This window comes from Prunus dulcis, chromosome 6 (assembly GCF_902201215.1).
Source record: "Prunus dulcis chromosome 6, ALMONDv2, whole genome shotgun sequence".
In the NCBI taxonomy this organism is placed as follows: Eukaryota; Viridiplantae; Streptophyta; class Magnoliopsida; order Rosales; family Rosaceae; genus Prunus; species Prunus dulcis.
Window position 1 is genome coordinate 19,545,432 of NC_047655.1, and position 22,318 is coordinate 19,567,749.

At 37.6% G+C, this 22,318-nt stretch overlaps 4 protein-coding genes across 6 annotated transcripts; 3 read left to right on the forward strand and 1 right to left on the reverse strand.

Moving 5' to 3' along the window:
* Positions 1–243: 243 nt before the first annotated feature.
* Positions 244–3,697, forward strand: LOC117631825 (disease resistance protein RPM1-like). Of its 2 annotated transcripts, none has more exons than XM_034365140.1 (2): positions 244–3,264; positions 3,482–3,697. In XM_034365140.1, exons 1-2 carry the CDS (start codon positions 560–562, stop codon positions 3,498–3,500), a joined length of 2,724 nt encoding a protein of 907 aa, XP_034221031.1. In that variant the 5' UTR covers positions 244–559; the 3' UTR covers positions 3,501–3,697. The 2 variants fall into 2 exon arrangements, with proteins under 2 accessions (XP_034221031.1, XP_034221032.1); XM_034365141.1 differs by having other exon boundaries at positions 244–3,251.
* A 583-nt stretch (positions 3,698–4,280) lies between these two features.
* On the forward strand, positions 4,281–9,000 carry LOC117631521 (guanosine nucleotide diphosphate dissociation inhibitor At5g09550). The gene is made up of 13 exons (XM_034364728.1): positions 4,281–4,472; positions 5,084–5,146; positions 5,374–5,457; positions 5,936–6,043; positions 6,170–6,342; positions 6,468–6,579; positions 6,838–6,918; positions 7,000–7,062; positions 7,370–7,468; positions 7,568–7,692; positions 7,814–8,024; positions 8,471–8,545; positions 8,709–9,000. Exons 1-13 carry the CDS (start codon positions 4,386–4,388, stop codon positions 8,757–8,759), a joined length of 1,332 nt encoding a protein of 443 aa, XP_034220619.1. The 5' UTR covers positions 4,281–4,385; the 3' UTR covers positions 8,760–9,000.
* Positions 9,001–9,727: 727 nt separating this feature from the next.
* Positions 9,728–12,575, reverse strand: LOC117631169 (very-long-chain (3R)-3-hydroxyacyl-CoA dehydratase PASTICCINO 2A). The gene is made up of 9 exons (XM_034364166.1): positions 12,262–12,575; positions 12,077–12,188; positions 11,924–11,942; positions 11,690–11,778; positions 11,519–11,572; positions 10,468–10,538; positions 10,294–10,375; positions 9,998–10,094; positions 9,728–9,911 (listed from the first exon to the last, which is right to left on the reverse strand). Exons 1-9 carry the CDS (start codon positions 12,330–12,332, stop codon positions 9,841–9,843), a joined length of 666 nt encoding a protein of 221 aa, XP_034220057.1. The 5' UTR covers positions 12,333–12,575; the 3' UTR covers positions 9,728–9,840.
* Positions 12,576–17,661: 5,086 nt separating this feature from the next.
* LOC117631105 (O-fucosyltransferase 39) lies at positions 17,662–22,068 on the forward strand. 2 transcript variants are annotated; one of them, XM_034364059.1, is made up of 10 exons: positions 17,662–18,026; positions 18,559–18,621; positions 18,718–18,799; positions 18,944–19,014; positions 19,181–19,269; positions 19,378–19,581; positions 20,112–20,382; positions 20,812–21,039; positions 21,177–21,374; positions 21,489–22,068. In XM_034364059.1, the coding sequence occupies exons 1-10, from the start codon at positions 17,886–17,888 to the stop codon at positions 21,696–21,698; spliced, it is 1,557 nt and encodes a 518-aa protein (XP_034219950.1). In that variant the 5' UTR covers positions 17,662–17,885; the 3' UTR covers positions 21,699–22,068. The 2 variants fall into 2 exon arrangements, with proteins under 2 accessions (XP_034219950.1, XP_034219949.1); XM_034364058.1 differs by having other exon boundaries at positions 17,676–18,026; positions 18,526–18,621.
* Positions 22,069–22,318: the final 250 nt, after the last annotated feature.

Here is a 22,318-nt window from a genome sequence, read left to right on the forward strand (position 1 = left end):
GCTAGATTGTGTGAAGAGGTTAAAAAGTGCTTAGGTGTGCTTAGGTTAGTATTTAGGCCAAGAGTTTAGAGTTAGAAGAACTGAGAGGGTTTTAAAATAGGAACAAAGAGATTTTATTAGAATAGAGAGAATGAGTAGGGGGCTTGGTCCTAGGCTATGTTGCTTTTAGCTCTTGGCTTCACAATTTGTGCTTGATTTGATTAACGTGGTGGAAGAGATCTGATTAACGTGGTGGAAGAGATCAAGTGTATGCATAGAATGTTGCCTGGTTCCCGTGTAGTCCCAGCAACTTGGGATATCTCCACCATTCTTAGCCACGTTTGTTTGTGGCTCTATAATCTTCATTTGTGTTTGTCGCAATTCTACCTTATCTCGAATATTTTGCTACTTGGAACGTCACCACCATTCTTAGCCACATGTGTAGTGTAATAGGTAGGGACTAATATCTCGGATATTTGCTACTCCAAGCCGCCCCGATAGACATTCCTCATCAGTATTTTAATTTTAATTTTCCTGGAATTATGTAGATTATTATAGCATATACCAAAATAAGGCCATTATGGCGAAAGCTTCAGTAGACATCTTCATTGGTAAATTTGTAGCCATCCTCGAAAGTGAAGCAGCCTCTATAGCGGGTGTTCATGATCAAGTTGATGAGATTAAGCAGGAGCTGGTATTCATGAAATCCTTCTTAGCGGATGCTGACGAGGGCAACAAAGTAGACACACAAGTAGAGGAAGCGTGGATTGGAAGCATTCGAGACTTGGCCAATGACGTTGAAAACATCATTGATGAATTCATGTATCACATATACGTTCAACATAGAGGCCGTCGATTTGCAAGGTGGCTCCGCAAAACCATTCACTTCCCCAAGAACCTTTGGTATAAGCGTCAAATAGCCAATAAGTTACAAAAAATTGCTGTAAGGATTAGAGCTATTCATGAGAGAAATCAGAGATATGGTGGCCGTGCAGCTGTAGAAGGAAAAAGTACTTCTGAGGATATTCGCAGATGGGTACAGACCCAAGCGGAGTCTTCTCTTTACCAAAAGGAGGATGAACTCGTCGGGATTGAAGGCGATAAGAACATGTTAATGGGATGGCTGATGAACAAAGAGGAACACCAAATTGTTGTGTCCGTGGTTGGGATGGGAGGATCAGGGAAGACAACTCTAGTTGCAAGGACTTTCACCAATCATGTTGTGAAGAGCCATTTCGAGTGTTATGCGTGGATTACTGTTTCCCAATCTTATGTGCTTGAAGACTTGCTTATAAGATTGATGACAGAATTCCACAAAGCAAGGAAGGAAGAGGTCCCTACAAACATGAATTCCATGAGCCGTCACGAATTGCTAGAGATTTTGGTGAACTACTTGGAGACTAAAAGGTACCTAGTTGTATTGGATGACGTGTGGGATATCCATCTCTGGGAGAAAATAAGGTTTTCATTTCCAGATACACAACTTGGAAGTCGAATCATGATTACAACTAGAAGAGAAGACATAGCATCCTCTTCTTTTCGAGTTGAAAGCCATGTTCACAAGATTCGACCGCTGGAAAGGAGTGATGCTTGGGTGCTCTTCAGCAAGAAAGCATTCTCAAGTTACCCTAACAAATCTTGTTCACCTGAACTTCTGCCATTAGCTCAGGAACTTGTGGAAAGGTGCGGAGGCCTACCTCTTGCAATCGTAGCCTTGAGTGGTCTTATGTCTTCTAAGAAGTCACTTACAGAGTGGAGTACAGTCTACAACAGCTTAAATTGGCATTTAACAAACAATCCTTTGCTAGAACCTATGAAGAGCATCTTGTTGTTTAGTTATAATGATTTGCCATACCGACTGAAACAATGCTTTCTATATTGTTCCCTTTTCCCCGAAGATACAGTGATCTTAAATATGAGGATCACTAGATTGTGGATCGCTGAAGGATTTGTTGAACATGTCAAAGGGGTAACACCAGAAGAAGTTGCAAACAGCTATGTTATGGAACTCATTTTTCGTAATATGCTACAGGAAAGGTATCAAGAACACAACCATGCATGTAAGATGCATGATGTTATGCTGGAGATTGCTTTGTCAATAGCAGAAAAAGAAAAGTTTTGTTCCGTACATGAAGGGAGTGAAACAATGGAAGAAACTGGGGCCCTGCGTTTGTCAATTCAAACTACTAATGGAGAAATTGGATATTCATGCACAGGATTGTCACGGCTTCGTTCTTTTCTTGTGTTTGCAACTGGCGCATCCTCGTTCTCTTTCTCAAAGACATTGCTTTTTGACCTTACATTGTTGAGGGTTCTAGATTTGGAGGATGTCCCAATAGATAATCTGCCAGACGAAGTAACGTACTTATTCAATTTAAAATATTTAAATTTGAGAGGTACTCCAATTAAGGAGCTTCCAGAATCCATAGGACAGCTCCGCAACCTTCAGACCTTGAACATCATGGACACAAACATAGAGGCACTTCCAAGAGGGATTTCCAAGTTGCTGAACTTGCGACATCTAGTTATGAGCCATTACCAAAATCTTTCCCAGGTAATTGGAGTAAAAATACCATCAAGTATTAGTAAGATGAAGAAATTGCAGTATTTGGGATGTATTAAATCCGAAGGAAATATCATTAGACTTATTGGAAATATGACCCAGCTTAAGGCCCTTGGCATTACAAATGTGAAAGAAAGAGACGAGGAGGACCTATGTGCCTCAATTCAAGAGATGAAGGTCCTTTCCAAGTTGGGTTTATGGGTAGCAGATGGAGAGGACTTCCTTCGAGTTGACGCATTGTCTTCACCTCCTCCCTTCCTTGATACACTTACCTTGAGCGGCAAATTGGAAAAGGTACCACATTGGGTTTGTTCACTCCACTCTCTCATATATTTGCGTATGGGTGGGTCTAGACTTGAAGAAGAGGTACTACCTCATATCGAAGCATTGCCTTCTCTACGTTTGCTTTGCCTTGATAATTCCTACGTTGGGAAAGAGTTATGTTTCAGCAGTGGCTTTGTGAAGCTTACGTATATGGCGTTGGTTAATTTCTCATTAGTAAATAAGATAACCATTGAGGAAGGGGTGATGCCAAATCTTGACTTCTTAATTATCAATACGTGCTTGAGCTTAGAGAGACTGCCACTGGGTATTGAGCACCTTACTAAACTACAAGGATACACATTCGAGAGTGTTTCAGAGCAATTTACAGAGTCCATACGAGAAGGAGGTGTGGATCATGCAAGGATGCTACTCATTGACGAGAGATGTAAGAAATATGCGTAAGTGTAGATCTTTTATCCTCGCATTGACGTTTCTAATCTTGATGATTTGGACTGAACTTGTGTTCAATAGATTGTTCTCATGCACATCTCTCTTAATGTCTGTAAAGCCATATAAAGGATTCCAAGTTAGATTCCTAAGCCACACATGTACTTATGCATTGAAGTTTTGTTGGTTAATTACAATATTGCTTTTGTCTTCTTATATATTTTGCAGAAAGAAGTCCTACTATTGAAGATTTTATCCAGTTTTGGGGTGGGAAGAACTCGTTCTAGTTGTCAATTTTAGATGGACATACCAACAACCCATTACAATTACCTGCATAGCCAAGGACTGATCCCGATCGGATTTCCATAAATTTGCACTTGATATTTTTTGTGTGTTTTAAAGAAACGTGTAATAATGTTCAAGTTTTTATCTGTCACTTTAGCAAACGGCAGCTGTATGAGTATTCAGTTTGGCTAAATAATACAGAATCTTAATTGCTTTCCATCAACTCTGCACATGAGTAATCTTAGCAACTATACCAAAAAGGAGGAAAAAAGTGGCAAGCATATGTTGGAGACAGGAGCCATAAGCTGAATTATAGCAATTTTTCTTTACATCTTCTACCATGGCAATTATATTACAAAGGAGGGAATGGCTCCTCCCCTTCCCTAACTTTACACCGACCACCTCCCCCTCTTCTCCGGCGGTGGACTCCTCCTGCCCCCACCCCCCGTCTTTCTCCCCCAATTGTCACAAGGATGCACGCAAATGTTTTATCTTATATAAGAAATGAAATCTAGTTTTGTTTTTTCCTTTTTATCGAACAAAATTATATATTTAAAACATGTTTAACTAAGAAAATAAAAAGATATTCATTATAAGTAGCCGCTTCCACGTGGAACCATACGTGGGGGGCTAATAACGGTTTTAACCGAAACTGCAGGAACGCCTGGCTTTGCTAAGAGAGTCAGACAGAGACCTCTTCCTTCTCTAGCTTAAATGTAGCCTCACTTCTTCATCACAATCTTCTTCTTCCCATTAACCAACCTCCCATTTCTCACACAGACAAAAACACAAACACAAAACAAATACTCTGTTTTCCCTCTGATCTCTCTGTCTCTCAGAGCCAGCCATGGATGAAGAATACGACGTCATAGTGCTCGGAACAGGCCTCAAAGAATGCATTCTCAGCGGCCTCCTCTCAGTTGATGGTCTCAAGGTTCATGATCCAATAATCTCTCTTTCCATTTGAAAGCTTATGAAACTTCAATCTTCGCGAATTACAACAAAACGACTAATTAACTCTGGCATTAATCACCTACCTATTTATGTACTTGCATTTTTGGTTATGCAGATACACATTGTTAATTAGTTTTGATGTATAATTCCGCAGTGTACAAATTTCAAATATATGTTTATAATGTACTCTAGCTGTTTGAATTTTGTCAAATTGTACGTTTGAGATGCATTAGGTAAGAGTCTTGTAGCTCAAGTGGTTAAGAGCAAGTACTCATACACCCGAGGTCTTGTGTTCGAATCCTCCTCCCCCTATATCACTTTATAAATAACAAAAATGGAAAGAAAAAAAAGATGCATTTACATAAACTAAACACAAATGGCTCACTTTTTGGCATCACTTTGGTTGATCAGTATTTACCATGGATGACGGATTTCACTCTGATCAGGTTTCATTTGTTGCAATTTGCAACAGATATCACCTAGATTAATCATTGTTGTTGTTGTTGTTGCTGTTGTTATAGTTAGATCATTAATTGATAAGAATGTTTTGGGCCGCTAGCTCCTTCCTAATATGTTATTTACTGGAAATAGGTACTGCATATGGATAGGAATGACTATTATGGAGGAGAATCCACCTCTCTTAATCTCAACCAGGTTAGTGTTTTTCTTTTTTTCCTTTTTCTTCAAAACTGTTTTTGGGTGGATTACATGCTTTTATCTTTCTAATAGTTATTTAACGGCAATGTTATTGCTAACAATCTAACCTACTGCTATAGTTTGACATTGTACTAAACAGTATACTTTTGTTATAAGATATTCCTATACATGCTTTCTCTTTAAGTACCGGCTTCGGTTTTTTTTCTTTTTTTCTTTTCTTGTAGCTTTGGAAGCGATTCAGGGGGGAGGATAAGCCTCCAGAAACATTGGGCTCAAGTAGAGACTACAATGTTGATATGATTCCCAAGGTATGAAGAATGATGCATAAATTTCTTACTACTGTTCTTTGACTTCTCTTTTCGCTTTCCTTTCATTGGCCCCCAATCATCATATGTAAGATTGATGTACTATTTTCTGTGTTTTCTTAAGATTGTAATATGTTCATGGGCTCTCATGTTAATTGTTTTGCCCGTAAATGATGTGATCTAGCTAGGTTCGAGACTCATGGGTTAGCAAAGTCAAAAACAAGCTCTAGGAAAACCTATTTGGAGTAACAATCTCGTCTTTATCATATTTAATATTTTTTCAAGAATAAATCCTGTTCCTGAATTGCACTTTGTTTATTTTAATCCCTTTCCAATGGTGTAAAGATACAACCTTGATCAGGAATGTCATTAGTCTGGAATTTGTTTATTAACTGAAGTCTGCTTGAATATTGTTAGTACCCAAAAAAAAGTCTGCTTGGATGTTGAATATTGATGACAGTCTTTGTGCATAATTTGACAGTTCATGATGGCCAATGGTGGTTTGGTTCGCGTCCTGATTCACACCGATGTTACTAAATATCTGAATTTCAAGGCTGTAGATGGTAGTTTTGTGTATAACAAGGGGAAGGTGCGATTCCTAATAAATTTTAATTTCACTGAGTGCATCCATCATCTATATGAATATATCGTATATTGAACCGTTGATTTTGTTTCACCCTGAATCAGTTAATAGACTTCTGCATTATGTTTCCAGATCCACAAAGTACCAGCTAATGATGTGGAAGCACTTAAATCTCCACTCATGGGATTGTTTGAGAAGCGTCGTGCTCGAAAATTTTTCATTTATGTGCAAGACTATGATGAGAATGATCCAAAATCTCATGAAGGCCTGGAGCTCAACAAAGTTACAGCACGAGAGCTTATTTCGTACTCCCTCCACATCTTCTCCTTACCTTTTTTATTTGTTGACTTTCACTTGTCTCTTAAACATTAATTGAAGCTATACGTTCAATTTCTGCATGATGACATTAGGGTTTTTGTTTCTGACATAGGAAGTACGGGCTAGATGACAACACGGTCGATTTCATTGGGCATGCGCTAGCGCTCCACCGAGATGATTCTTACTTGGGCGAGCCTGCTATGGATTTTGTGAAGAGGATGAAGGTAATGGCTTGCTCCATTCCATCTCTCTTCTTATGAAACTTAAAAATGGAGCAAGAAAAATTATGTAAAGATAACATTTTAAAGAAGAAGTTTGAGATGCTAAGACAACAAGTGATAGAATCATAGAAATAAGATTGGTAATAGGTGAAGAAACTGTCAACATTCTGGTGTAAGGTGCTTTGCTATTTTCGTTTCCAACTGTATGCAATAGTGAACTTTACAGTGTTTTATAACGCACTCTACTTTCCTATTGAAAAGTTATATGCAGAGTCTTTAGCACGCTTTCAAGGAGGTTCTCCTTATATTTATCCCCTATATGGTCTGGGAGAGCTGCCCCAGGTATGTTTTCAACCATTATTTGTAGTATCTCATGGATATGCAACTTAGTTCCTCTGAATATATGTGCTATGAAATCGGCAGGCATTTGCTCGGTTGAGTGCTGTCTATGGTGGCACCTACATGCTCAGCAAGCCAGAATGCAAGGTGTGCGCGTTTGGGTGTTTTATTTATGCAAATCCAAAATTATCCAAATGCTCTGTCATAAACCTTTTAAATCCCATCTTTTATATCTAGTAATGGTATAATAGGGTTTTTGTTCTCTGAACATAACATGACTGGCTCAAATAGGCTGAGAGATAGAACCAATTGACCCTTCTGGAAGTCTATGGATAGAGTTATTTTATCCATGGAGACAATGTACTGCTGTGAATGATTTTCTCAAATTTCAAGTATATGTGGTAACGAACAAATTGAATCTGGTATCTACAATGGGGATGTTGCAAAATGGCAGGTAGAGTTCGAAAACGGAAAAGCCTTTGGTGTGACTTCCGAAGGAGAAACTGCAAAATGCAAAAAAGTTGTATGTGATCCTTCATATTTGCCTGACAAGGTAAAACTAATAAATCTTTGAACATCAGCAGTGTCATTCGACACGATAATTTGCGGTTTGACAACTGATTTGAGTTGCAATCTCCGTCGCTTGCAACAGGTGAAGAAGATAGGGAAAGTTGCCCGTGCTATATGTATTATGAGTCATCCTATCCCAAGCACCCATGATTCTCACTCGGTCCAGGTTATTCTACCCCAGAAGCAACTTGGACGTAAATCAGATATGTAAGTCGTTACCCCTCATGCCAAGAACATAACTACTACATATATAATCCAACATGTAATGACAAATATATAATCTAGATATTCAATGATTACCAAAGAAAGTTCTGTGCCTCTGTTCTAGGTACCTGTTTTGCTGCTCCTATTCCCACAATGTAGCTCCAAAAGGGAAATACATTGCTTTTGTGTTGACAGAAGCAGAGACTGATAATCCTCAGGTGGAGTTGAAGGCTGGCACAGATCTCCTTGGGCCCATAGACGAAATCTTCTTCGACACTTACGACAGATACGAACCTACCAACCAGAATGATGGGGACAACTGTTTCATCTCTGCGGTGAGAATAAATGAAATCTTACATCTTCGTTTCGATTATTCGTAGTCTCATAAATTTATACTTCAATTTGCACTCATGACAACTGTTAGAGCTCAAAACTGGAGAAGAGAAATTTTAGGATATTTAGTGCTAGAATAACCAACATTTTTTGTTCAGCTGCAATAAAAGCTGAGACTTGCTATCTGGTATCAAGACTGGCAACAGGTTCTTCTTGATGGAGATCCAAGTCATTTATATATTTATTGGTGTAATGAATTCACATACTGTTTTCAATGATTTCCCTCATTTTCAATTGCTCTAAGCAAAGGAGGGCCATAAGTTGATATTCAGATAATGATTTGTAAAGCCTATTCCAAATACTTTTCCACGTGACTTTCTAGCCTGTGTTTCTTCCCATTGAGACTTTGAAGTCTTTGTTCATTTCTTGGAGTTGGAATGCTTTGCAGAGTTATGATGCTACGACACACTTCGAGACTACGGTCCAAGATGTGATCGCCATGTACAGCAAGATAACTGGAAAGGTAAGTTTTCAAGTTCACTCCAGTTAGCCAACTTATACAATTGAACATGCTTAGATCCTTCATTAATTTTGACCAAAATCGAAAGAAATAGTTTTTATTTCCAGTTTTTCCTTTATTGCCTAACCCTTTGGAAAGCCCTAACAAGTAGGGGAATATCTTTCAGACTCTTGACTTGAGTGTGGACCTGAGTGCTGCCAGCGCTGCTGAAGAATGAAATTGTGGAAGAGGAACAGTTGCTGAAACATTCTGTACTTTCTTTTCCTCTATTTTTAAAGCTGAAGATTATTCAAAGTGTTCTGGTGTTGTATTTCTTAAACATTTTAGCAACTTTTTTGCTGAAAAATTTGTTCCACTGCAACGCAAACGGTGTAGATTTTGAACATTCAAAGGATATAGAATTCTTGTTTTTCTGACTCGAATAAGTGGATTATACGGCATGGCTATGGGAATTTTGAGTTATGGATGAATCTGATGATAACAATTAATCACTATCCTTTTTGTAATTTTTTTAATTTTACGGATGAATCTGATGATTTGGATTATTATTTGTTGATAGCAAGCATCTTCCATATGTTTTTGCCCCGCTCTTCTTTTATGAGCATGCATTGGGGTCATGCTCAAAACATTTTCCTTTTTGTTTTTGTGCCACACTCTTCAAGTAAATTTTCTGTACATCCCAATACTCACTTGCAAATGTTGACTGGTCTTGGGGCATGTTATTGGATGGGAAAAGACGTTAAGGACCCAAATGTTCGATTGAGCACCTTCTGCAAAATTTTCTCTAATTTGTTCTGTTTGTACCCGTACAAGTTATTTTGACAATCTTGTCTTTGCTTTTTTTTTTTTTCGTCTATAATTCTATCTCGGACTGTTCACTGTTGGCAATACAGCTTAGAGTGCAAACTAGGTTTATTATAACCAGATTCTTAAGTAGCATCAATAAAATCCATTCAACTGGTTTCAGGATTGTGATTAATACTAATCCACTCTCAACGTCTGGTATTAATCGTGTTGATTTTTAACCAAAACCACATATCATATGAACTACAAACTTAATCCTAAAATGATTCATATACCATATTAAAAAAGCAAATCAGCATCCCATACATCGTGTTAAAATCAAATAATTTTTGTTTGGCACTAACCCGGTTGATCAATTATTCTTGTTAGCATGTTAGAAAATTTGTCAAAAACATAAATCAATAGCCTTTTCAAGAATAAAATTCCATCTTACACACAACCATATGACTGATATTATCATGATCATGAGAAATACATTAAACCTTTGTCGCCATCTACGCCGCTTTGGTTTTTGAAAGAGCTTTCTTCCTCTGACTAAGCATATACCGGTACATGTGAGGGCTGCCTGCAACAGATAAAACAATTGGAAAATGAATAGAGAGAGGCAGAATAGGTATGTGTGGTAAAATATTCCAATGAAAGAATACATGCCTGGGACATAGATTCCTAGAGCGATAATGGCAGCATAGAAGTAATCGAAAGAGAAGTTCCACTTGTTTGGCATCCTTATAGAATACCTTTCAGACTTCTGCAAATACACAGATACTTTCAAACACTTCGCTACATGTAGAAGATACGGCAAGTTCCACGTAGAAGATGAGTAATAAACGGCTACAACACCAAAGTCCTCAAACCCACAAAAGCCACCCCTTTTGCAACACCCTCACCCCAAAAAAGAGGGACTGAAAAAAAAAATTATTGGTCTTATGCATCATTTAATTTGATACCTGAATGTATTGTAAGGCAATATAAATTAGACCAACTTCACTTGTGATGCCAGTTGGATACAACAAGATAAATGTGCTATACCTGCATGGGATTGAAAGAAAAAAAAAAAATTTGAATCACAGAACTCAAACTAATTACATTCCCGTCCAGTGGGCACAAAACTGATGTACAACCTGAGCCACAAGAGCCATGAAGGTGCAAAACCAAGTGCCTCCTTCATGCCAAAGAAAGAGTATCGAATAATCTGCAATTACAAAGAAACGAATCTGAATTTGTTTCCCACCTACTACAACTTATCCACTGGAGAAAAGCAACATGAGTGCAATCAACATCAGTATGCAGCATGCATTAGTGCAACCAACATCAGGATTCAGCATGTATTAATGCAATAGACGCCTGGATGCAGCATGTATTACCCTAAGTCAGGAATTCTGGAAGTTTCAACAGAGAAGCAATTGTCTGGGAATTTATTTTATGATTGTTCTGTATACATACAACTCGATAAAAAGGCCAGCTATAACATACAAATTTTGGATTTAAAATATGCAGTTAAGAAACGGAAAACATACATGCATAGTTGTTCTTAGTACGTGTTTCAAAGCAGAAGTTCAAGCCAACTGCTTTAGAAAACAAAAAATTTTTTTAAAAAAATTCATGCTTAAAGCAACAAATTATGATCACAGAAAGCATTTCATTAAGCTAAAAGCCTGGGTATTAATGGGTCATTTTATAGACAATCCAAAATGATAAACCTTATAATTCAAGGATAAAAATGTCCCAAGGATGAGAACCACACTGGCTAGAGACATTCTGTTCTCAAATAAACCAAGTGAATACATCCTCAATTATGAAGATATGAACAATGAAACTGTTTTAAAATTTATCAAGCTGGCACCCCTTGCCCTTTACTATGAGATAAAAAGTGGCATTTGATCTATATTTTCAATTAAAGTGGTCATGCCATTTTGTGGGAAGCAAGACAAATTATGTTTAGTGCACCAACTAAACCTCTTGATTCTATATTTCGATATTGATTTAGAATAATACTGGATGACTCAGATTGCATAAGGGCTAAAACCCCAAAAACAAAAACACTACTTGCAGGTCTCGAGGCAGTTGGACACAACAATTTTTCTCTAACAATACAATAATAATACTTTTTACGTAGCTGTAAACACAAAAGAGAGTAAAAAAGGCAAGAATTGGCAACCAGGAAACACTTGCCTCAGTGATAGACCAGCTGATGACCAAAGAACTCACAAGTATATGACTCTGAGTCTGCCGCAATAAGCTTCATCTTGTTAGTAAAATCTTAAACCCCAAATGAAGAGAGAAAAAAATCTTTGAAGTATAGAATGTTTAACGGTGATCACAACTTGGAATTTGCACCGATACCTCAGGAAAACTCCAGAGGATTCCCCAAGTAAGATACAATCTTGAACCAATCTGCGGCAGTGTCGCTGATATCGGAGATCTGACCAAACCTTTACAATACATAGAAAGAACAATTAACAATGTTAACTAAAACCCACAAAAGAAATCAGCTAAATTTCAGTTAAAGACCATCTTGTTTACAATTATATAAAAGAAAAAAATACTTGAGGAAAGAAAAAATTTTAAGACACTGACCTACTAGACCATGAAGAATCTGTTGCTCCGTACATTTCCAAAATCCAATTTAGAGAATAATAGAAGAAGAAGAAATGTGAAAAATGCATCCCCCAATTTAAAATACAACGAAGAAAAAAATGATAATAATTGGAGGGAGTAGAAGTAGTGAACCTCCAAAACGGCGGCGGATTGAGCAAGAAGAAGTGGGCGTTCAACGGCTTTGTAAACATGCTGGTGGCCTGATTCGTTGAGAGTCTTGAGAGCAAGATACAGTACCTGCAACCTGAAACCATGAAATATATAATTCAACACGTTATAGTGGTCACTAGAAAGAGAGAGATTGTTGGAGTGGGTACCATCCGAGGAAGACGGTCCAGTTATAGAGAGAGAGGTACAGGCGCCTGAGAGCGGATAATGCTCCCGCCATTGATGAAGCTATGGCAGATCTAGCGGCCTACAACACTAATCTATAGAGGGAGAGAGAGAGAGAGAGAGTGAAGAGAGACAGATAGATGGGAAGGATAATAAATAGAGTGAAAGGCATGTAGGTGAGTTATTAGCTCAACGCCACAACTACTTCTACTTGCTTGCACCGGCGTCTGAAATTTTTGTTTACTCTGTTTTGGTATTTCCCCAACATCCAACCCCCAACGACAAGAGTCCAATTTTAATCACAAAAACACCAAAACGTATTTAATGGTAACTAGAGGGTAGTTGATCGAATTCCTTAGTTCCCCCCATTCCAAGTAAAACATGTTATTACTTTTTTTTTACTCTTTAACTTACAAAATTGAATATTTTGGCTTGTGAATTGACCAAAACACCTCATGTGCATATGAAGATAAGCATAAGGGTGACGATTTTAGCACTCTTTTTTTAGTTATGTGTACTTCAAATTGAATATCAATAATTTTTTTTCTCTAATCACATATGAATTGCATGACACTAAAAAATAAGTATCAAAATCGGTAGGCTAAAGATGAAATTGAAGCATAGGGAGGGTGATGTTTTTGTCAAGCAAAATATTACATGCTCAAGTAGGGGTGGGCATTCAAACTGGCAAACTGGAAATTCGAGCCGAACTGCACCGAAAAAAAGGGGAAAAAAACCAAGTTGACCAAAAAGTCAACAACCGGTCAAAAATCGAACCGGACTGATTTGGATCCGGTTCTATGTCTTCAAAAATCGAACTGGACGGAACCGAACCTGTCAAATTAAAAAATATATAATTTCAATATTTATTTATATTCAATGCTATATTTTTAATCTCATAACTAATATTTATCAAAGTTCAATTTCAAAACATCTCTCTTTTCTAGCTTTAATATTTATTTTTATATGAAATTTATTAATTTATTAATTTTCAAGTCAAAATAAATAAATTTTCAGTTGAAATTTATATTAAAAAATAATTTTATAATTCGCTTCAAAACCGAACCAGACCGAAACTGGTCCAAATCAATCAAGCACAAAATCCGGACAAAATGTGATTTTGAAATTATGTTTTGTTAATAATACCCGAACCGAATTCCCAAATTCCCTAGATGAATTAGGATTCTAGTATTTAAAAAGATTTTAAAAATCCGGGTGTAATCAATTTGGATTTATTCAAACTTTTAAAAAGTGTATAACAGTTTGGGTGTATTCAATCTAGACTTGTTTGAACTTTTAAAATGTCCATCTAAATGTGGGTGTATTCAATTAGGACTTGGAAAAAGTCCAAATAAATTTACCTGTATTCAAAAGGAGATAGATTTGGAAGGGTTTAATTAAGTGTTGGAGTTTGGAGAACTTGTAGGGTTTAGGTATAAATAATAAAGGCCAACATAAGTCCAACCTCCACCCCAAAGATTTCATATGACTTGTTTTTTTTTTTTTCTCTCTCTGTTTAGAAATTTTTCCATCGTTTGGCAAACAATGCACTAAGCCATGCACTAACCTTGGGTGGTTACAAGCGTCCTGTATTAAGGAAAGCTCCTCCATTAGTGATTTCTTCAAATCAACCAGTTGGAGTTTCTAGGAGGAAAGCTCAGCTAGAGATTTCTCGATCTCCTATAAGTTCCCCTGGAGATAATCTCGGCATGAAGCCAACGTCAAGGCGGCAGAAGGTTGAGATATATTTCCATCACCCATAACACTACAGATGATAGGGCCCTTGCTTTTTGGACAAAGGGTTGTTTTTTTTTTTTTTTAAATTGAATTTTTGGACGAAGAGTTTGCTGTTCGTGAACAAAATCAAAGGGAAATTTCCAACTCGTGGAAATTTCAAGGGGAGATTCATTGTTTAGGTACGAAAGTTTCCAACTCGTGGAAATTTCAAAGGGAAATTCATTGTTTAGGTAGAAAGTTTCCAACTCATGGAAATTTCAAAGGAAAATTCATTGTTGTGCACACAAGTAGAGGAAGAATTTGGGGGAAAAAAAAAAAAGAAGAAGAAGAAGAAGAAGAAGGGGTGGTTGACTAGTGGCTAGGTCAAGATAGTTTAAAGAAAATTGTGTTGGGAAGAAAGAGTGATAAAAGAAAATAGTATTGGGAAGTCTATGCAAATATATCTGAATCTATAACAAAAGTTCATACAAAAGTATGGAACTCTATAATAAAAGCCTATACAAGTTTATTAAAAATTCAGGTAAAACCTATAGAAGTTATACAATTCCAAGAAATCTGTCACTTAAAAAAAAATCTTTCAAAATCGTATACAATCCTAATTGAATACAACCCCCTAAGTTTTCTTATTCCTTTTTTTTTTTTTTAGTACAAACGATAGTCTAAATGAGACGAGAGGGAGATTTCACACACACACACACACACAAAACTATGATGTCGTGACATTTGAACTTGAAACCTTTGGTCTGTAAGTCAAGACCCTTATTTAAGTTCTCTGATTCATGACTTCCCTATTTCTGATAAGTAAACATGCCTCGAAAGAGTAACATTAGATGACTCCTATATAGGCAAACGCTTGGACCCCTTTCCATTTATGGGCTTCACTATGGGCCAAGATAGGCCCACACAAACAAAATCCGTATTGTGGTCTATTACTTAACAACATATCAACAACCATCCTCGAAAATGAGAATATTTGGATCCTTTCACAAGTCTAAAGAATCAGCTTTATAAGAGCAAGCCCAATGAAGGCTCAAAATGGGGTAAGAATTCTATAGTGAATGCCTTATATATGACCCTTAGGTGAGGCCCTATCTCTTAATCGTTGGATCAAATTCGTTAGCCGTTGGATCAAATTCGTTAGTCATTTGATCAAATTGGTTAACCTGATCCAACGGTTAAGAAATAGGACCTCACATAAGGGCCATATATAAGGCTCTCACTATAGAATGACTCCTAAATGGGGCTACACCACCCTTGGGCTTCAAAAGATAGCACATGGGTTCAAAAAGTCATCCCTAGTGAAAGCAAGTTGGGTCTTTAAAAACCCAAGCTTGGACGAAGGGTTGCATCCACCTCTATATATATAGGGCTCTGGTTGAAGCCACTAAAGCTAAGCAGGCCCTGCTATGTGGAAAGCTGAAGCCCATTTTAGGTGCTACCATTCACTCGCTTGCGCAGCTCCACAAGGCTACTCGCCCAAATCTACTTTCCTTGGATGACCTTGTGTTTTTTCCTTTTCCTTAGCAGCCTCCTTTTTGCTTCTATCTCTTTTCGTTTTTATAGGCTGCCAAGTGTTGATACTGTTACTTTTTGTATTTTGTAATTTTGTTTGTTTGTTTGTTGTTTGCTTTCAATTTATATTATTTTTCAAAATATCATCCAAATTTTACTTCTTTTTTATTGAAATGTTCATATAAAAAATATAAAAACCTAACATAACATAAATATCCATGAACACAAAATGAGTTTACAACAAAAAGTTTAGCATGTAAATTACAAAATGAAAACATTTAAAACCCTAAATATAGAGCTTCCATTGTGGAAAAGATTCCTTTAAAGCCCGAAAGATTCCATTAGAACACTAAGAGCAAGTCCACCCCAAAAGGCTAAGACAAGGCAAGGCAAGGCAAGGGCTGCCACTATTCACGTGAATAGTGTCAACCTTGCCTTTTTTGGTTCCACCCCAAATGGTAATGGCAAGGGCAATTACTATTTATTTTATATTTTTTATACTTAAACCATTAATTTTGGCATGAGAAGTGAAAAATATGACTAGATATTTATATATAAAAAAATTCTGAAAATTTTGGTTTTTTTTTCGATTTTTTTTTAAAAATTTTGTTGCTGACATCATCAATGAGTCAGCAAACCCATGCAAGATTTGCCTTTGGAACTGCCCAGGCTTGTGGCCCCCATCAACTACCTGGTCTTACCTTTGTGCACTAGAACTAAAAGCTGGGCCTAGGCCCCCTGCTGCCCAGGCAAACCAGCAGCGCCAAAGGTGCTCTAAATGGGGCTTCATCCACCATTTTAGAGCCTATTTTAGAGAGTATAATTGGGCTTGCCCTAAGTTTAAAAATAGTTGGGCCAAACAATAAACCTAAGTAAAATTGACTGTTCAGTGAAGATTCTTAATGTTGTTCAATGAATAATAGAGCCACTTTAGCCTGAGCCCAAGCCCTGGCTGGTGGTAGAGCCCACACAAGTGCTAACAGAAAGAAGAAGGGTTTAGGCAAACTCTTGACTAAATATATATACAGCTCTTGACTAGATGTGCAATTTAAGGCAAACTCTTGTACGTTCCCTAACCTAAAACCATGAAGGGGTTACTTTCCTTTCCTCATGACTTCTCTAATGGTATTTTCAAAAGGTTCTTCCCAAAAAAAGACTCTTTGAAAGGGTTTTACCTAAAAAAGAAAATTAAAAAAAATTAAAGACTCTTTAAAAAGGGCCCCAAAAACTCACCTTCATTAACTTTCCCAAATCTTATTATGAGCCACCTACAACCACCCCTAATCCTCCACTCCACCTAGCGCAATTTCTTTTAGAAACATCCCTTGGCTACACGCAACGCAACTCAACCACATCCACATGATAAAAGACAAGGTTTTGGGGTCAGTGAGGCTATCATCAAAATCAAACTTGTTCCTCCATTAGCATACAAGCAACCACCATATCCTAGCTTGACCAGTTTTGCCAGCATTTATCACTGGGAGGATATTTGCAAAGAGATTAGAAAATTTTGGATATTTGGAGAAAAACCCAATTCCACAAAAAGAAAAGAAAAGTAAATCAAGTTCCAATGTTAGACTTTTGGGCACATTGGATGCGGAAATTAGCAATTGAACTGCATCCATCCATCCAGACATGATAATAATATTAGACCGTTGGGGGTAAATATAAAATTGTAGATGAAGAAACCTTTCTTGTGCATAGAGACCTAAAAGGATGGGTCAAATAAACACAACACAAAAGTTATGAGAGAGAGAGAGCCCATGACCTCATATCATCTCTCTCCCAAACTCCATGTGAGTACTCGTGGTAAAAATTCTCAACAGTCCACTGTAGTGTCGGTGGGTAGCACCAGAAGCCAATCCAATAAAGTTCATAGGGTCATAGAGATACCCACCACCAACCTAACGGTCCAAAAACATGCAAAACCCTGTAGGCTCCGAATGAATCACTCCCGAGCCTCGGAGTTCTGTTTAAAATAATAAATAAATAAATAAACCAAACAAAGAAGGCAAACTAAATCACACTGTTTTGGGTTTTTTCGACGCCAAAATCCTTAAATTCACTTTTATCCCAGAAAAGTGACACGTTCCCATAATCAATTCACGGTAAAGTGTCCAGGTGTCCCAACTCAAAGTACCTTTACTCTCTCTCCTCTCTCTGCGCTTTCTCTCTATTATATTGATGATAATGGCTTACTCTCTAGGCCTACATTTATAGTTGCTTATTCCTTTTTCTCCTCCTCCTCTTCTTCTTCTTCTACTTCTTCTGGGTCTTTGTAGTTTTCACTGCAGAGCAAAACCCAGTTTTTAGTTTCAGATCGGAGGTGGAGTGGAGTGAGTGATCAGAGTTTTGGAAAATGGGGCTGAAGCTTCACTACCACAATCACTATCATTCTCCTAGAGGAGGAGCACTTGGTGCTCTTCTGCTGCTGCTGCTTCCCATTTTCTTGCCCAGTTTGTTCAGCCCATTGGGCCATGCTTCACCTTCCATGTTGTCGGTACGTTTCATGCTTTTTAATTAATTAGCTATTTTCCTGGGATTATAAGTTATTTTTACCTGCTTGTATTGATTGGTAAAGAGATTTTCCGGTTTCTTATTTTAAGGGACAAATTTGTGATATTTTTCTAGTGGATTTTCTGGCCTGTTGTAGTGGTTTTGGTTGGATAATAGATATTCAATGCAATATAATTATGTTTTGTTGTAAATGTGAAATGGGAACTATCCCCCAGTTCCCAAATGTCAATAGGCCATCAGCAGTGTGAGTTACTTTGATGTAAAATCTCTGTGTAATGACGAGTAGCAAGTTACTGTATGTGCTGCCGTCATGCACATATTGCTTGTACATTTCTAATATCAAATTGAATGTCGAGACCCATCAAATGTTAGGCGACTTTTGTGCAAGTACTTATGTGTGCCATTTCAGTTATATATAACTTGTAAGTGCATTTCCACCTGTTGCAAAAATCAGCATCAATTAAATACAGCTTTGCTTTTAGGGGCTTAATGTGATGATGAAGTCGAATTTTCAGGAATGGAATGTTCCAAAATCTAGACACCAGCGTCTTCTCAAGAGTGCTTTACAACGCCAAACTGTGAGTATTAAGCAGCACAATTGTTTCTTAAATAGTCTGACTGATTTGTAGTCGAAGTCTTGACTGACAAAAATAAAAATTATTTCCATTGTATAGTCAGAAGGGGAACTCTCAGATCTATGGACACCATTGGCCAACCAATCATTGAAACCTTGTGCAGAATCATCAATTGCCCCTCGTGAGTGTTTAGGGAAAACAGTGATACTTTGTTTATATCTGTATTCCACCTAAAGTAGTATTACCGTATGTTGCAGAACTAATGTGTTTTAACAATGTTTATAAAGTATTACTTTTCCGCAATTGATTTTTTTATCTCATGCAGCATTACCAGAGAAATCTGAGGGATTTATCCAAGTATTTCTTGATGGTGGGCTGAACCAGCAGAGGATGGGGGTAGGTTTAAAAGTTTCTAATGTGTCCAATGTAAATCTGAAGTAGGGGGAAAAAAAAAGTTAACTGGAATAGCTGTTATTTCTATGATTAAAATTTGCAGTCTTGTCTTGTCTGTTTCAAAGTTGTAGAATTTCTTGGTTAGGTCTTAAAATTGTTCCCTTTGTAGATATGTGATGCAGTTGCTGTTGCTAAAATACTGAATGCAACTCTTGTGATCCCATACCTTGAAGTGAATCCCGTGTGGCGAGATTCGAGGTATACGTAGAAGCAAAAGTTGATTTATCTTTGCTTTGGTTATATTTGTCCTTTATCTCTTGAATTCTGAGTGGAATTCTAATGTTGGTTCTTTTCCTTCCTCTGCAGCTCCTTCATGGATATATTTGATGTTGATCATTTCATTAATGTATTAAAGGATGATATTTCCATAGTTAAAGAGCTACCTTCTGATTTCTCCTGGAGCACAAGGGAGTACTATGCAACGGCCATCCGAGCTACCAGAGTTAAGACAGCACCTGTGCATGCTTCAGCCAACTGGTATCTAGAGAACGTATTGCCTGTAGTTCAGAGGTCAGTATTACCTGAACTTGTTGACTTAAGTTAGAGTTTTATTGTATGAATTTTTGGACGTTTAGGTGAGACATATAAGGTGTCTTGCATCAATGGAAACATAGTTTTTTTTTTCTTGGTAATGCCCCAAAAGCAGCATATTGATTTCGAGGATAAGGAAAGTTTAAAGGCCTTGTTCGTGTGATATTTCAACTGCCTCATTATGTACTCCAGTACCAGAATTTGAAACTATTGGAAAAAAATGATGCCCTTTCCATTCATTGTTGGAGTGGCAGGATTTGAGAAGGTGGACATGCAATAACTTGTCTATCTACATTGACAGGTGTAGCTGAACTCTTTATGTTCAGTGCATTACTGTGAAATTACTAAGATTCTACTTCATTAAAGTCATTATAAGCTCCTTGTGTCATATTTTTTTTATTTCTGTGCGTGGTTTTTGTCCCCCTTAATTTTGACTAGGTGTCGAAGTTAATAAAAAATTATGTCTTCATACCTAAGATTTCGTACTTACTGAATTGTATGTGGTTCAGTTATGGAATAGCAGCAATTGCCCCTTTCTCTCACCGCCTGACATTTGATAACTTGCCTATGGACATCCAACGGCTACGCTGTAAGGTCAACTTTCAAGCATTAGTTTTTGTCCCTCATATTAGAGCACTTGGAGATGCTCTAATCAGCCGCCTTAGAAATCCTTCTGGCAAAAGTGGAGCAGTTGGCACCAATTACCTGCAGGAGATGCCTGATGTGAAAAATAAACAAGGGGCAGGGAAATTTGTTGTGCTACACCTACGGTTTGATAAGGTATGCTCCTCTTCTATAACTGATGCACAATCATTTGAGGCGTCTGTTTTTTTTATTTTTTATTTTTCCAAAGATCTGTTTGTCTCTAGCCTGCAAGCTACAGAGAATTTTGGCATAATTGGTATAAGGAACTGCTTGATGTATACTAGCAATGTCTGACTTGAAGTGTTTATGTTATGGGGCACGTAAACAGTCGACAGATCGTAACACATTTTTTTCATTTTAACCAACTTATACTTTATTTTTAACTATTCAAAAATATGAAAATGATGCGTTTGCAGTATGCTAATACTATCTATACGTCTAGTAACCATGTTTCATATGTGTCCCACACCCTCTGCTTTATTTTTTTTTCTCACTCTCTGTAGTTGTGGATTTCAAGTTGGAATCGTATTTATATGTTCTTTCATTAATCTCGTCTTTCTACAGGATATGGCAGCCCATTCAGCCTGTGATTTTGGTGGTGGAAAAGCTGAAAAACTGGCTCTGGCCAAATACCGACAAGTAATCTGGCAGGGAAGGGTCCTTAACTCCCAGTTCACTGACGAAGAGTTGAGGAGTCAGGGCCGTTGTCCATTAACTCCAGAAGAGATTGGATTGCTGCTTGCAGCTTTGGGGTTTGACAACAGTACTCGTCTATATCTTGCTTCCCACAAGGTTCATAGCTTTCTTCTATCCAACTCCTGTTAGCTAAGGCTCATCCCAGTGTATTGGACCATTTCAATTTGGAACTTCAAATTTAATGTTTCTGGTTCACGGAGTTCTATTTCTTAAAATTGTTTTGTTTTATCCAGGTATATGGTGGGGAAGCTAGGATTTCAACCTTGCGAAGATTGTTTCCACTAATGGAAGACAAAAAGAGCCTTGCTTCTTCAGAAGAACGGGCCCAAATAAAAGGAAAGGCTTCTTTGTTAGCAGCAGTTGATTACTACGTTAGCATGCACAGCGACATCTTCATTTCTGCTTCTCCAGGAAATATGCACAATGCACTGGTTAGACTTCTAAAAACAACTTTTTATGAATTCTACAAGATCATATTCCAATTACCATGGTTAGCATTGGTACTTTTAGGGCCATAGATTTTGACAAATCTTCGGTGTCAACAGGTAGGCCATCGAACTTATGAGAACTTGAAGACGATTAGGCCAAGTATGTCACTGTTGGGTCAACTCTTCCTAAACAAAAGCATTAGCTGGTCAGACTTCCAGCAGTCAGTAGTAGAAGGGCACCAAAACAGACAAGGGCAAATCAGGTTGAGAAAGCCAAAGCAGTCCATATACACCTATCCTGCTCCCGACTGCATGTGCCAGGCATGAGGTTAATGTGATGATGAAGAAGATCTAGACGACCATCTAGATTTCATTATTTGGTACCACTACACCCTTTGTGACTTGTATTATTGGTAAATAAAAAACGATCCCATTTCTGTCAGACATAAAACTATACAGGTAATATTTTCAATAGGGTGCAGTAGGTGTAATAGGTGCTTCTGGGGATGTATTGGTCGAAAAATACTCTTTATGTAGAAGTGGGGTTGGGGTTTGTACTTGTATTTGTCAAGGGGTTTGGATGTGATTGACTTTTAGGGACAATACTTTTAGACAGAAACAAATGTGTTTGTTCCAATTTGAATTACATGTATACCGTCCTTCCATGCCCCTGCTTTATACATCTTCTTTGCTACTATTTTTATGTTATTTTAGTACAAGCGACACCGGAGGAGGAGGAGGGAATTGAACTTAGGACCTCGGATGCAAGGGTAAATGTTCTTAACCACTTGAGGTACAAGTCTCTTGCTACTATCCATTTTCAGTCATGCACACTCCCCAATAGTCTAGGTGGCTTTGAGCAAATTTCCCTTTGAAGTTTATTTCTTTTTAGTCTCTCACAACATTTAAAATAGGCTTAATTGCTACTCTGCACCGTGACACATTAT